The sequence below is a fragment of the Oreochromis niloticus genome, linkage group LG16 (assembly GCF_001858045.2).
Source record: "Oreochromis niloticus isolate F11D_XX linkage group LG16, O_niloticus_UMD_NMBU, whole genome shotgun sequence".
Classification (NCBI taxonomy): domain Eukaryota; kingdom Metazoa; phylum Chordata; class Actinopteri; order Cichliformes; family Cichlidae; genus Oreochromis; species Oreochromis niloticus.
Genome location: NC_031987.2, coordinates 20,630,457 through 20,644,434, shown reverse-complemented (window position 1 = coordinate 20,644,434; position 13,978 = coordinate 20,630,457). Strand labels below are relative to the sequence as shown.

The following is a 13,978-nucleotide window of genomic DNA, read 5'->3' as shown; positions in this document are numbered from 1 at the left end:
CGCCCCACCTCCAGCCCCTCCACTGAGGGGATTAGAAAATTACATTTAAACAGTTTTTATTACTCCAGAAAACAAAGAGAAAAACCTTAATAAAGAGTGTAGCGTGGATTATCCAGAGTACCAGGTCCATGGTCTCTGGATGATGTTTAAAATATAAACATCTTATTATGCTCATTTCTAACTCTGTATTTGTATTCTGGGGCTTGACTACAGCAGATTTGCATGATTCACAGATAAAGAGATGCTTCTTTGTCTCAGTCTGCCTGTTAGCAGCCAGTTGGTCCGGTTTCTGTCTGAAAAACGTAACATTAGCTGCAGGCCTCACCCCTCTCTAAGAGCCCACTCTCTCTTCTTCAGTTCAAAGGCTTTTGGTTGAAAACAGGTGGACGAAAAACAGATTCAGACCAAAGTTATTTTAAACTAAAAACTAAAACTGGATGTGAAAAAACATTTCAGTTAACTGAAAAAAAAAAAGCACAAACCTTTGAAAAAAAGGTTTAAATTGGGAAAATGAAAATACAATTTAAAGGCAATATTCTTTGTTTGTAGATTTGTTAGAGTGGTAATGATGACGCTCTGATGCACGCGATTGTTGAGACTCTGCATGTCTATGAGACTGAGAGTCAACTGCTTTTAAATAGTTGTATTTATTGTAATACCTGAACTGATTTTCCTAAATCGTACTCGTGACATTTGCCCTCCATACAATAACATTTTAAAAGACTAAAACCAATAAAAACTAAACTGAAACTAAACATCTTCAAACAATAAAAACTAAACTGAAATAAAAACATAAAGGTAAAGAGAAATTTAAAAACTAATTAAGGAATATAAACTATAATCTGGTTCAGTCTACACAGTAGTAGTCTGATAAAACGGCTGCTGAGCTACATCAGGTAATTATATTGTCATATTCTTGCTGACAGATGACAGACGACGTATAGGCCGGCGTCATCCCACACCTGTGAGATAGGTGCCATGGATCAACTGCAGTGTAAATAGACAGAGTGCGATACGGCTGTCTTGTTTTCAATAAAGCTTCAAAAAAAGAAAAACAGCTCCAGCTCGTACCAAGAGGACAGCAGAGGCTGCGCGTCTTTTAGTTTCCCTTTCTGTTTTTGACGATTATACTGTATATTGTTTGAAATGGACAACGTGACGGACATGACGAGTGAGAAAATGCAAAAAATCTGACACCTTAGTCTCTTTATTGGAACTTTGTTACACTACACATGATTAAACAATCAGTCATCATGCCCCAGAACTCACAGGGGAGCCATTTTTATGCTAATGTCGTGTTATGAGCGCCGTTCCACTTCCATAAAACGATCATCTCGAAATGCTTCTGCAGGACTGCAGAGTGAGATCATTCCTCAGAGTTCGTTAGAGGCCTCACATTACTTTCATTGTTAGTATGAAATATTGATGGGTGCAGCTTCAAATCTTAGCTTTTCATATAAACACACATCTCCACTTTTGAGTATTTACATATGGATGACATATTTCCTGCAAAGTGCACATCATTAACCTACATAAACACACTTGTACCCCTCAAAGCAGTGACCCTTCTCTCCATACGACTACTTAGTTTACGGAAACAGGGTTAAGCTTTCCTATTACAGGAGGTGTTCGTGACACAGCTGACTCTGTGTTTGCACAGTCAACACTAGAACGCACACATCTGAGTCACACATCTGGCGGTGAGCATACGGTATGTGTGCATACGGAGCATAATTGTGTACCTGTTTGACCACATGGGAACTCGTATTACTATTTGATTTTGTGAGTGATCCAACACGGGTGTTACCGTTGACACGGCGTTGCTGAGGCGTCTGCCCGTAATCCTGCTGTGGGCTGACATCAGGGCGTCGATGTCCTCCTCCTCGTCAGAAAACTCCTGCGGATGACAGCGGATTCAGTCAGAAGGGAGATGACACGCGAGAAGCCGGCCAGAGCGTCTTTGTGCTCTGTGCAGTTTTCCACGCGGCAGCTGTGTGGGTGGACGCAGGCAGCTTCCATAAATTTAATCACACAGGACCGGACAGAGAGCGGTAATTCAATTTTCACTAGCAAAACCACACTGTGGTTGTTTTTACAGTAAACAGTGCGTGCATGAATGGATGAGTAGGTAAAGAAAAAAACATTTGAGTTTTTCTGTGCGCTGCTCGCTGAAAAACAAACAAAGCAGCCCGACACTGACCATCGCATCCTCCACCTGCTTTTGGCCTACATCTGTTTAGATGCCTGTCATGCTCTTTGAAGTGAGCTCTGAAGTGAAATTAACATTCAGTCCCACATCTGACGCATCGTGTCGAGTTCATCGGCCCACAGATCCCAAGCTTACTGTAGTGTGTAACCACATCATGCATAAATGCGCAACAAAGAAAAGAAAAAAAATCTAGGTGTGGCAATTTCCCACTCAGAGATTTATGAGTTTGTTTCAAAAATCAAATGTGGGGGGTGGGATGATGGCCCTTACCGTTTCGTTGAGCCCGGGGACTGAGCGGCTTCTGACAGAGAGGGCATTGTCACTGGGTTCAGAGCCGGGAGATAACAGGTCACACTCTGATCGACTGTGATCTGATGAAGGAAGAGAGGCAAGAAGGCAAGAGAAATGAGGAAAAACTGTTCTGAAGGTGCAGCGCTGTAACATAAACACTGAGAAATATAGGCAGACAGCAGCAGACTTTTGGTCAGATTTGGAAACTCATTAACTTCCTGTTTGCTCAATCGTGCCGTCTGCAGCAGATAAATCTTCTTGTTATGATGTGGGATTTCGAAAGTATTTGTTGCTTTAAATTTAATTCAGTTCAATTCAGTTTTATTTATATAACGCCAAATCACAACAACAGTCACCTTAAGGTGCTTTATATTGCCAGGTAGACCCTACAATAATACATACAGAAGAAAACTCAACAATCATATGACCCCCTATGAGCAAGCACTTTGGCGACAGTGGGAAGGAAAAACTCCCTTTTAACAGGAAGAAACCTCCAGCAGAACCAGGCTCAGGGAGGGGCGGGGCCATCTGCTGCGACTGGTTGGAGTGAAATTAATTTATGTTCCTAAAAAAGGTCTAAAAAACACGGTTTATTGAAAAAAACTTCAGAAAGATTCAAAAGAAAGAGGTCCGTTTTGGATCCTTGTCTTGTTGTAGAAGGTTGCTTATTTCAGTTTCACTTCTTAGCTGCATGCTATTTGCTTTCAGAGTTAAGTGACATTTGTGGAAATCCAATCTTCCTGATCCATCGGCTAAAGCAAGGTGCATATACTTCTCCATTTTTCTCTCTGAACATTTGAAACCTTGGATTGTGGCCAAACAGCTCCATCCGAACTCCATGCCACTTCCTCCCAAAGACCTTATGCCATAAAATCATCTTGCAGATTTGCACTAGACCTCAAAAAGTTGATTGTGTTCATCGTGCGCAGCGTTTTCAGTGGGAGAAATGTTTTACCACTCGTCCATCTGACTTTTCTAATTAGATTGCAGGTAAGGCTTCCTTCCGATATCTCCGCTGTGTAGACCCTGTTTGTGCTTCAGCACTTTACCATAATCCCCACGTCAGCTAAACCTTATTGCAGGTACTCTGCAGTCATATGAGGGGGTTATGCAGAGCCTTTCTAATTAGAAAGTGCGCATTTCCTCCCCTCACTCAATGTTTTCTTCTTTTCTCCAGATCTTGTTTTGACTTCCAAAAATATCTCCTCAAATGTTTCTAAATTAAATTCTGGAGAGTGGAAACTGAAAGCTGAGGGGTCTTTTTTCATATCTCAAGTCAAGTTTTTAGATTTTCAGTCCGTTTCCTGGAGGAGCCCATCGGCTGTTGAGTGCCAGCACAAAAAAAACTTTAAGAGCTCATTTCTGCGTCCTTCCTCTCTCTCTGTGCTGGAGGAACTGCCAGGCCTGGGAACTGAGAGTGAAGCCTTTTCCAAACTACACCATTTTGCCTTTCTCACCACTCCTTATCGTCACCATTGGTGCTAATGTTTAGAGCTGTGGTGCTTGGTCATTTATATCTGTTTGCTGAGCGGTAGCCAAACGGTACAGGTACACACACATTAAGTGATTCCTTAAACGTTTGCTCATGTTTTTGGTGTCAGAGGGCTGTATTACAACACTGTCGTTAAGGTGTCACTGATTTCTTATAATGACAAGTGATTAGATTCTGTCTATTGATACCCATTTCTATCTAACATTGCCACATGCTCCGTGGATGCATTGGAGAGCAACTTGGGGTTAGTATCTTGCTCAGAGATTTGTCATGCAGAATGCAGCAACCAGGGATTGAACCACAAACCTTCCAATTAGAAGATGACCTGCTCAACTACTTCCTGAGCTACAGCCATGTGCTACAGCTTGTATCAATCAGCTAGTAGCTGCTATCAATGGTTCAGGCTGATGGTGGTGGTGTAATGGCACACTTTGGGCTTCTTAGTACCAGCTCAGCATTGTGTAACCACCACAACCTACCCGAGGATTGTTGCTGACCATGTCAATTTCTTTATGACCATGTCAACACGAACCAAAAGCTACTTTTTGAATCTGCGGCATGAAGGATTTCTTGTGAAGACAACAGGGACAACAGAGCTAGGCTGTGTACCTAATAAAATGCCAGATGTGTGGCAGTTGTTTTATAAAAGCATGTTAAAAACAAAAGAAAACTGAATTAAAATTTTAAACCTGAAATGAGCCTCAGGCAGCTTAAAAAGTCTCAGAGTGAAGAATTAAGCTGTGAATAGTTCTTATCGACCAAATAATCAGGCACAGAAAAATACTAAGAGCAAAACAACTATTTTTCTACTGCTTTGGTCTGACAACTGGCTTTGAGTAGAGATCTTCATTCAGCAGTGTTTTAACTAAAACGCTCATCAGAGCCATTTTAAAAAACCTTGATAAAGTTACAGAGCCAGCAGATAGGAGCGCAGGTAAGCGCTCCCAAAGAGATGAAGAGGTTCGGCACTTCGGAGTGTGGAAGTTAATAGTGTAGTTCGTGCAGATGTGACATTTTCTCCAAAAGGAAGGAATAATTTTATGTTTTGTGAGCTACAGTCTGAGTTGAAGTGGAGACGAGTGTTTTTGCATCGTTCTTGAAAGTGTGACTTATTTTGATAGCTTGTGAATTATCAAAATGCTTGGGTGAGAGCTATGAAGCTGTGAAACGGTGGCAGGATTCACATCACCTCGTTGTGCAGGGACAAAAATGAAAATACCTGATGAAACCGAGGGCCTGGATACAGAAATGCTCGGGCCGGAAGGTTTCTTCTCAGGTGCGCCCTCAGGGTCGTCACTCTCTGCTCCTTCAGGCTGCATTAAAAAAAAAATATACACACAAACTATTAAAATAAGTTTTTCCACCCCAAATGTAAAAACTTTCCCCAATTTTCCCAGTGCGCTGCTGTTTGTGTGCATCGATTGCTGACCCTGACCCTCCGATTAGCATCAAGATTGGATGATCTGTCCAGAGACCGGGGACGTAGGTCTTTGGATGCCATGGACTCCATACCCTCTGCACCACCCCTGAAAAAACACAGAGGTCAGCTGAATGACAGCATCTAATCCAGATTTTAACACTGAAGGCAGTTCCAGAGACGGCAAACGTTTTAGCTTTGCTTCTTAAGCAGTTTGGATGCTGAAAATATTTCAGATTAACTTTTTTTACTTATTGCTTGTATTCTGAAACAAAAACAGAAAGAAGAAATGAGCCGTGACTCAAGACTTTTGCGCAGCGCTAAACAGAGATGTTCAGCACTGCATCTGTTTGCTTTACCAGTAAAGCGAGTGAGTTTAGTAACTTACTCGTGTGCTTTGCATCCTGCAGAGGAAATTTAATTTGGGCTCCTACATCACTTCAATCAAATAAGGAGGTTGCTTTTGTCAAAAATGTAATGGAGCAGAACCAACTTTTAGCCACCTTGGCGTTGCTGGTCTGTTAGCCTGGACAAAACTAGTTATTTCATCAAGTGATAAAATAACTGCAACTCCATGAAATGCTGAAAGTGAATCCCTATCGTCTTTTGTTTATCAGCTGCTCTGCTTTCTGTCTATATGCCTCTCTGTGCTGCCTTCAGGAACCATTAGAGCGCAGTCAAAATGAGGAGCGATACCAGGCGGCACAATCCAATTACTGCTTTTCTGCTTTACTAAATGTACTTTAAAACACATTCAGGGTCTCAGATATGTATATAAATATGTTATATATATATATATATATATATATATATATATATATATATATATATATATATATATATATATATATATATATACACACACACATCAAATGACTGTCCACTTGATCTTTTCTAATGCTTTCACACTGAGGTGCACACTCAACACATTGCACATTTACTCTCTGATGATTTTATCCCGTCTATGTGCTGCATGTCCTCCATGCATTATACATTCATGTTGTTTAATTCATTAAGGTCAGTATGTGTTTGTATGAAGCTAAACAGCTGTTAAACTCTGCGTTATCTGCTTACCCTTTTCTCCTGGCACCATTGAGTACAGTTAATCTGTTGGATACTGCAGGCTCAGGTTTCTCCTGCTTTGAAGGGGCGGCCCTTTTTACTTCTGGGCCTTCGGGAACAAACGCATCAGCGAGTGAGTTTTGAAATCAGCACATTTCATGCACCGTTAACATGTCTTTTCAACTGTAATCATTCTGGTTTGAAGAACACAAGCAGTCGGACTCACTCAGTGGGGCGCTCAGGATCGTCTGTTTGACCACGTCACTGCTCAACTGCCCCCGCTCAAAGCGCTTAGACCTCTCCTCCAGGAACCACTCTCCGCTCGACACCTTCAGCTCCCTGTCGTACAAAGACATTAAAGGGGAATCAACACCTCAAGACAGCACATGTAGTAAAAGTAAAATCGCAGGAAACAAGAAGGAAGGAAAGTGCTCTTTTCTCCCATGTCGCACATTATTTCCAAGTCTCTGAATTCTCATTTTAATCATCACAACCGACTCAAAGAACTCCGGGTATATAAAGCAGGCAAAAATGAGAAAAACATTTGAATTTTAGCTTTGGTAATACTTTGCACATAGAAAAATATATTTCTCAGAAAGTGTTGCTGTTGCAATATTACATCTTTGCATTACTGGCCAGCGATTGCATTTCTGTCTCATTAACTAACACTAAACACGAGTTGTAAATCATACCTTGACACTTTTATGTCATGCTTTTTGCATTTTTAATCACCATTGTGAACGGATCCAGCACAAAGCAGAAAAACTATTGATTAGAGTGGTGGGCATTTACTTCTCTCTCTCCCTTTTACCCTCCTAACTTCTGAAATTAATCCGGCACCCCTAGGCGAAATCCATTTTTCTGGTTCGGTTTGTGATCTTCTGCATGTAAACCTTTTCGCTACACGTGTGGGCGTGAGCTGAGAAAAGTTTTACTTCTTGGAGACATGATCTTCTGGCCTCAGCATAATTATTCAGACTAAGCAGTGGAAAACCTGGCGTCTTTATTTCTCAGAAACATTTTTTAATGTGAATGTTTAGTTAGCTCGGAGCCACCATACACCGGTAGTTGGAAGCTTGGAGCTTAAAGCTAAAGCAGATTAAATCAAAAGTGGCATTACAAAGCCTTCGGACAATTACTCCCACCAGGAGCACCCAAAGGTTCAAAGAAACGAGGTTTGGAGATATTCTAACACACTCGGTTGAAACAGAGCTTGAAATGCCTCGTGTTATTTATCTGGGATTGACACCAAAGCTAATTAAGTTCAGCGTTAAAAATAACACCTTTATTCATGAGGGTTATAATGTTGAGTTATTGCTGAAACTGTTTTAGAGCGTAGCTTATTTAAAAGCACAATTATTAAGCTGCTGTGACACTAATGAACTGCGCAGGGAGGTGTTTCTGTTATTTAACCCTCCATCACAGAAATCAGCAGGCGGGGAGAATAACTGGAAACCTTCGAGTGCTCATTAGACTACATTTCTTTCGAGTACTAGTGCGTCAAGACGCTTTGTCACCCAGAAACTGGGGATATTTGCATTAACTGCACCTTTCAAATATTGTACGTACGGTACCAGTTTAAAAATCCCTGATTCAAAATATCATCACACAGGAGCCAAGGCTGGTGATGGCTCACGGTTGCTGGCTTTTTCACTGTCCAGGTGTGCGACAGTCAGGGACAGTGACTTGCCAGAGCAGAGATGGGATGATTTATGGTTCCAAACAGAGCTCACAGCACCTGATCAATCACACTACAGTAAAACAACCAGCTGAAAAATGAGGCTTTACAGCTACAAACAAACAAACAAACTAACTAACAAATAAGCAAAAACCCTGCAAATTTTAGAGGACAGAAAAACTCTAAATGTGGCAATGCTGCAGGGTAAGTTCAAGAGAAACTAACGACAATCGTGATTAGAAAGAAAAGGTAATGAGTGCTTCAAGTGTCAGAGAAAGATGTTGCACAATGTTGCATCTGTTTAGTCCTCACATGTTAGCTCATTTAACTTTTGAACATGATAGATCTACACAGACTAGCAGTGCTTTTTTCTCTTTTAAGCCCTGTAGATCACAGCAGTGAAACCCCAGGGCACCCTCACTGATGAATGAAGGCAGATGTGGTGCAATTAATCATCTTTAGCACAAAAAAAGCTTGAACGCTGCTCTGGTCCCCCTTCAGACGTCAGACTTACGTGAGCTTGTCACAGAAGGTACATCTCCACTGGCGTGATCTGGGGTTCACAACACGGCAGCTGCTGCAGATGCGAGACTGGCACTCCTCGCAGAGATCGCCCCGGTCGAAGATCAGGCCCAGGGTCTTGAGGCAGCGAGTGCACTGTCGGGCTCCCAAATCCTGGGGCCGGATGAAACCCTTTTGTTTGACCTCCAGCAGCTCATTCTTCAGCCTCCTGTAGGACAGAAATACAAGAACGTCACAGGACACTAAGAAAAGTAAACGTGATGACGGTGAGTTTAAATGGTGACATGGAAGTCCTCACCGAATCCTCTTCTCCTCTCTTTTCCTCAGCTTCTCGTCTTTCTGCAGCACCTTCAGGATCATTTCTCGTTCATGTTCCAGCAGAAAGGAGAGGTTCAGATCCTTCCCAGATTGCTCCATTGATCCCACGGTCACCAGTTATCCAGTTATGTCAGCCAGAGGAATAAGTTGCATGGAGGGCGTCAGCAAGAACTACATCATCCTGCGGTGTTCATCTTGTTCTTTTAGTGCTGGAAAGGTATGAATTCAAAGCTGCCAGGGTCTCTCCAGAATTTCTTCTTTTATTTGATTTTTTGGGGGAAAGCTGGAACTCCCTGGAGACCTAGACAAGGTCAAGCAGACACAAAGAAAAGTCACTAACATACATCTGGCATTAATAACTTTATAAATCATCACGGCTTCGAGGTAAAAATCCTGTTTGATCCTGGTTAATATACCTGTCTTCAGGCCAGTTTGAAAAGCATTAATTAAAATAAGACAATGATTTTCCGTATTACAAGTGGAAGCACAAGTAATTGGTAGACATTTGACGGCTCCACAGCAGCTTAACAACCTCCCAATTAGGAGCTGAGCCTGACATTCAGAGCACTGCACCCACATTGCTGAGCTTACATTAGCAAAGCTCTATCTTTCCGTGAAATTCCCGACAAGACGTACTAATTATCTGCACACCTGCAAACCAAACCACCCAGCTTCACGGCAATGGCTTTTATATAACCTGACACGGCCACAGAGATGGCAGTATTGCTCAGTCTGCTAAGACATGCAGATATCCATAATGCAGAGGGGAACAATCATACACACAGGATTATATATACTATAGTACATATAGGTTTTATCATTTTTATTTAGTGAAATAAGCTTTTAAATCTTTGTTTTACTATGAATTCATTTCTCAGGATATCATTTAATCTAATCTTACAGAAACAAAAATATACTCTGTGAGTAGTTTTCTGTTAAGGTTAAGTCAACAGTGCCTTTTATAAATTTGTCTACTGAACACAAAGGAGCTCACATGTTGATGTTTCTGAGCTGCTGCTGCAGCCTTGCATGTCCGCGAGAGCACCATGTATGATGTGATTATTCTTGGTGGAAATCTGACTGCGCAGAGGTGCTGAGATCAGGTGCTCCAACCTGTACTAATGCTATTCTTGCAGCAGCACCCGCCCTGCGGCTGTTTCACCAGAACAATAGCTGCCCTCCCTGCTGTCAGAGCAGTGCAGGCCTCTCTGGATCAGGAGCATATCCAGACACTTCGTCAGCCACCATTTAGTCCTGATATGTGTCCTACTCAACATACCTGGGACATGTTCATCAATAATCACTGCACTCATGCAGGACTGGAGAGAGATTCCTCAACAACAGATCTGGACCCTTGTGGGGTCCATGTGCAGATGGGTCACTTTCTAGTCCATACATACATTGTAATGTTGGTACTGTTAAATATTTTAAACACAAACCTCCACGTTTATGTTTTTTACTGACATGTTTCAACAGTTATTGAATATATTGCTTTAATTAGCACAACTTCATTTTAACCTCTAGCACCGTCACAAGGCAGCTTGCTTTTGTCCAAATACCTTCAGTAATCCAGACCTTTTTGTATCACAGGTGAATCAAGACATAAGGGCTTCCATGAAAAGGTCGCAGCAGTCAGTGTGGGTCATCAGCAACAAAACCACCATTTGTTAAGGCATTAAGAAAAAAGAAGAAGCGAAACCATCCTAAAGGCTGGAAGCTAACTACCCAGTGATGGAGCACTGGGATTATCGTCTTCGAGAAATGTAAACCAAATTACTCTTCAAATGAGACTAATTAAATGCAGCAGCACAGACAATATCAGCACCGAACATAAGGGAACATCACCAGAGGACACAATCAGCCACAGCGCTAAAAACAGAGTCAGAATTCCTAAACTATAATCAGTTTTACAAAAGACTGAAATACTCAATACTGAAAGCCAAACATGAACCAAAACAATCTGTCTGCAAACCAACTCTGTAGTGTTATAAACTTGCTAAAAGGCAGGACTGATCATTTGCAGTGTACTGTATTTAAAATCAATGCAGTACACTGCATTCTTCTGCAGCAGCTAACGGTTATTCATCTCCGCAGCTCTTCAACCTACAATAAAAGTTCTAGCTGAGCCACTATATTAATAAATAAAAGCACCTAAGGCACTCAAAAAGTACAACAACAACTTTAAAAATATAAATAAAAGAAGGTTGATGCTACAAAGCTACAGGAATATGAAACAATTTCAGTCGGTGTGATCAACCTGCGCTCTCCTCTCCTGCTGCCCGTGATTACCCTACCTATTAGTTTGTGCCTCTCACATGATTGGCCCTCTGTGCTACAATCCCATCAGTAAATATTAGCATGGTAACATCCTACCAAAACCAGGACAAATCAAAAAGCTGAAATTACCAAACATCATCTCTTTCATTGTTTGCATCTGCGCACGCTGATACTATTATTTAGTTTAAAACATTTGTGTTTGTTGGTGCAGCCTCAAAGAGCAGCAGGTTGGAGTTTAGCAGCGTCTCGCTCCAACACTTTTATATAATTTATCTCTTTTATCTAGTCTCCCTCGAATGTTGTTTTGATCTCTGTGCTTTGAAGTTTGTGAATTTTTAATCAGAAAAACAACCGGAAAAAAAAAGCAGAAAACTTACAGACAGACAGGAAGATGATGAGGAGGAGCTGGGAAACAAACCACTAACCCTACAATTAATAGCTGCACCATCTGAGCTATAGCAGTCCTGATTATGATAAAAGGTCCACAAGGAAAAGTGTAAATGAGTGAAAAAGCCAATCCTTCCTGTGCTTAGGAAACCCTGAGTGGCTTTGATTTCTTCTGATGTGTCTGAAAGTATCTGAACACACAGAGAATATTCTCTGTCTCGCTGCAGTGCCTGATCAAATAAACCGCTAAGAATATTGTGCACAATAAAAGCAACCACAAAGATGACATACTAATGCATATGGGGTGAAATGAGGACAAAATTCTGCCTGTGCTTGCGTGAATTAAGTCGGGAAACCAAATTTGATGGCTTGGAGAGATCCGCCCAGACCCACACCAGTCTCCTTCAGTCCTTATTCATTACTGTCTCTTTCATCCTCGTCCTTTCTTCTCTTCCCTCTTCCTTTCACTTTACATGAATTAGCACTAATGAACCGGCAGACTTCATCACAGCTTCATTTGCAGCCAAAGGCGCATCTTGACATCAGCAATTATGGCATTTTAAGCCGAACTCCAGCTGCATTGTAACCTATGAAGAGATACTGCTTCACCTTTTAGACGTCAGGTGGGGAGAATAATAAAAGATACCTTAGAATTTAAATGATTCAAGCAGCTGAATTCAGATATGCCTTTATCAGCTATTAACTTAATGTGTGATTTCTCTTGGAACAAGAAAAACTGCTCAGCAGCAAAGCCTGACTGATATATGGGCTGGCAAATATTTTAGGATGATATCAACCTGTCAGTGATACTGATAACAATACCAGTGCAGACATTAGAGCAGCAGTTTTATAGAGAATATAATGAAGAACAATATGTTTAGGATAGCTTGACACATCTTTCTATGCTACAACTCCGCTGTCTGGAGCAAATGCAGCTAACTAGCTAGTGATGAAAAGTCAAAGTTGGCTCAGATATATCAAGAATGTATGGAAGCTTGTTTCTATCACTGGAAAAATAAATAATTAAATAAAAATGGTAAATAGTAAAAAGGTTTACTGTCCATAAGTCAAAATTTCAGGTTATTACCTCAAAATTTCAATGCAAAAATCACAGTAAATAATTTGAAATTGGGAGAATACTTTAAAATTCTGACAAATGTCAAATTTTTTTCTTGTTTTTCAGTGGTGGAAACAAGCTTCCACATGAGATCTTTTACTCGCCAAAAATGGGTATCTGTCCCAGAAATCCTGGATTGGGTTGAGCCTCTGCAGCCATACTTCTAGCTTGTGCTTAAAGCCAAGGAAGAGCAAGCATTAGCATGCCAACTGTTTAATTTGGGGATGTTAGCATGCTAATGTAGTACATCTGAAGATGGCAGGAAAAACATAGGTCTTTATTGTATCTGGTCCTAAAGCAAAGACGTGGCCAAATATTGACCTTGTGATACGGTTCAATGAGACGTCAAAGGACTGGAGGATGTAGTTCAAATAACAGCTGCCGAGATATTCAGCCTCAAGTTGGAGCTGAAGAAAACGCGTTGTGACTGAGATTCAGTGGGCTTCTTCTTAAAGCTCAGAACAACATCCAGACTAAAATCTGTTTTAAAACCTTCTGATCTGCAAAGGGTTATTCATGCTTTTTTACATCTAGAATGGACTGCTGTGAATGCACTGTATACTGGAGTCAGTCAGTCATTTCTTTTCATATACAATTAGTCCAATAACTGTTGCCAGATTACCAAATAGGACAATACAGCAGCCTTGCACTGGTTCCCTGTGTATTACAGAATCCAGTGTAAACTGGTACAGTTTGAATGTAAAACCTTAAAATGTTTTGCACCTGCATGTGGTAGATAAGCTCTAGCCATGAACTCCTTCAAGATCGTCGCTTCCCAATCACTCGACCATCCTGAGGTCTAAGCTTTTTAGGAACTTTTTTAAATGTATTTTTATTTTTAACATTACGCACTTTGATTTAAAATTTGCTATATAATTACATGTTTCTACTTCCTTATCTGTTCAATACATGTTGGATTATTTACTTATTATTATTTACACTTACATTTAAAATAATAAATACAATGTTCTTATACATGTACTAGTTTTATTTTGTATCATATTTGCTATATTCAGCATTTCTCCCTCAATTTATTGCTTAAAAACTGTATGGTGCAATTTATTTAGGTCTTTTGAGAGAAAAATATCATACTGATGATGCAGAAGCCTCAACAACTCACAAAAATTCATGATACACTTGGCATTACAGGGTTAGCAAAATATATGTGAGCTTGTAGCTTCTGGTGGCATGAAAATGGAAAATCTGGA

General features: G+C 40.8%; 1 protein-coding gene across 3 annotated transcripts in view; it reads right to left on the bottom strand.

The window, feature by feature from the left end:
• sytl5 (synaptotagmin-like 5) overlaps positions 1–13,978 on the bottom strand; it is a 45,935-nt gene that overhangs the window by 11,052 nt on the left and 20,905 nt on the right. For 2 of the 3 annotated variants that reach the window (XM_005457847.3, XM_005457850.3), the window contains exons 2-9: positions 8,970–9,290; positions 8,664–8,879; positions 6,698–6,810; positions 6,484–6,580; positions 5,422–5,518; positions 5,212–5,305; positions 2,480–2,580; positions 1,808–1,897 (exon numbers count right to left, since the gene is read on the bottom strand). In XM_005457847.3, coding sequence (XP_005457904.1) covers positions 1,808–1,897; positions 2,480–2,580; positions 5,212–5,305; positions 5,422–5,518; positions 6,484–6,580; positions 6,698–6,810; positions 8,664–8,879; positions 8,970–9,088 — 927 coding nt within the window. In that variant the 5' untranslated portion in view covers positions 9,089–9,290. The remainder of the gene's footprint in view (positions 1–1,807; positions 1,898–2,479; positions 2,581–5,211; positions 5,306–5,421; positions 5,519–6,483; positions 6,581–6,697; positions 6,811–8,663; positions 8,880–8,969; positions 9,291–13,978) is intronic. The other variant, XM_005457849.3, reaches the window with a different exon arrangement.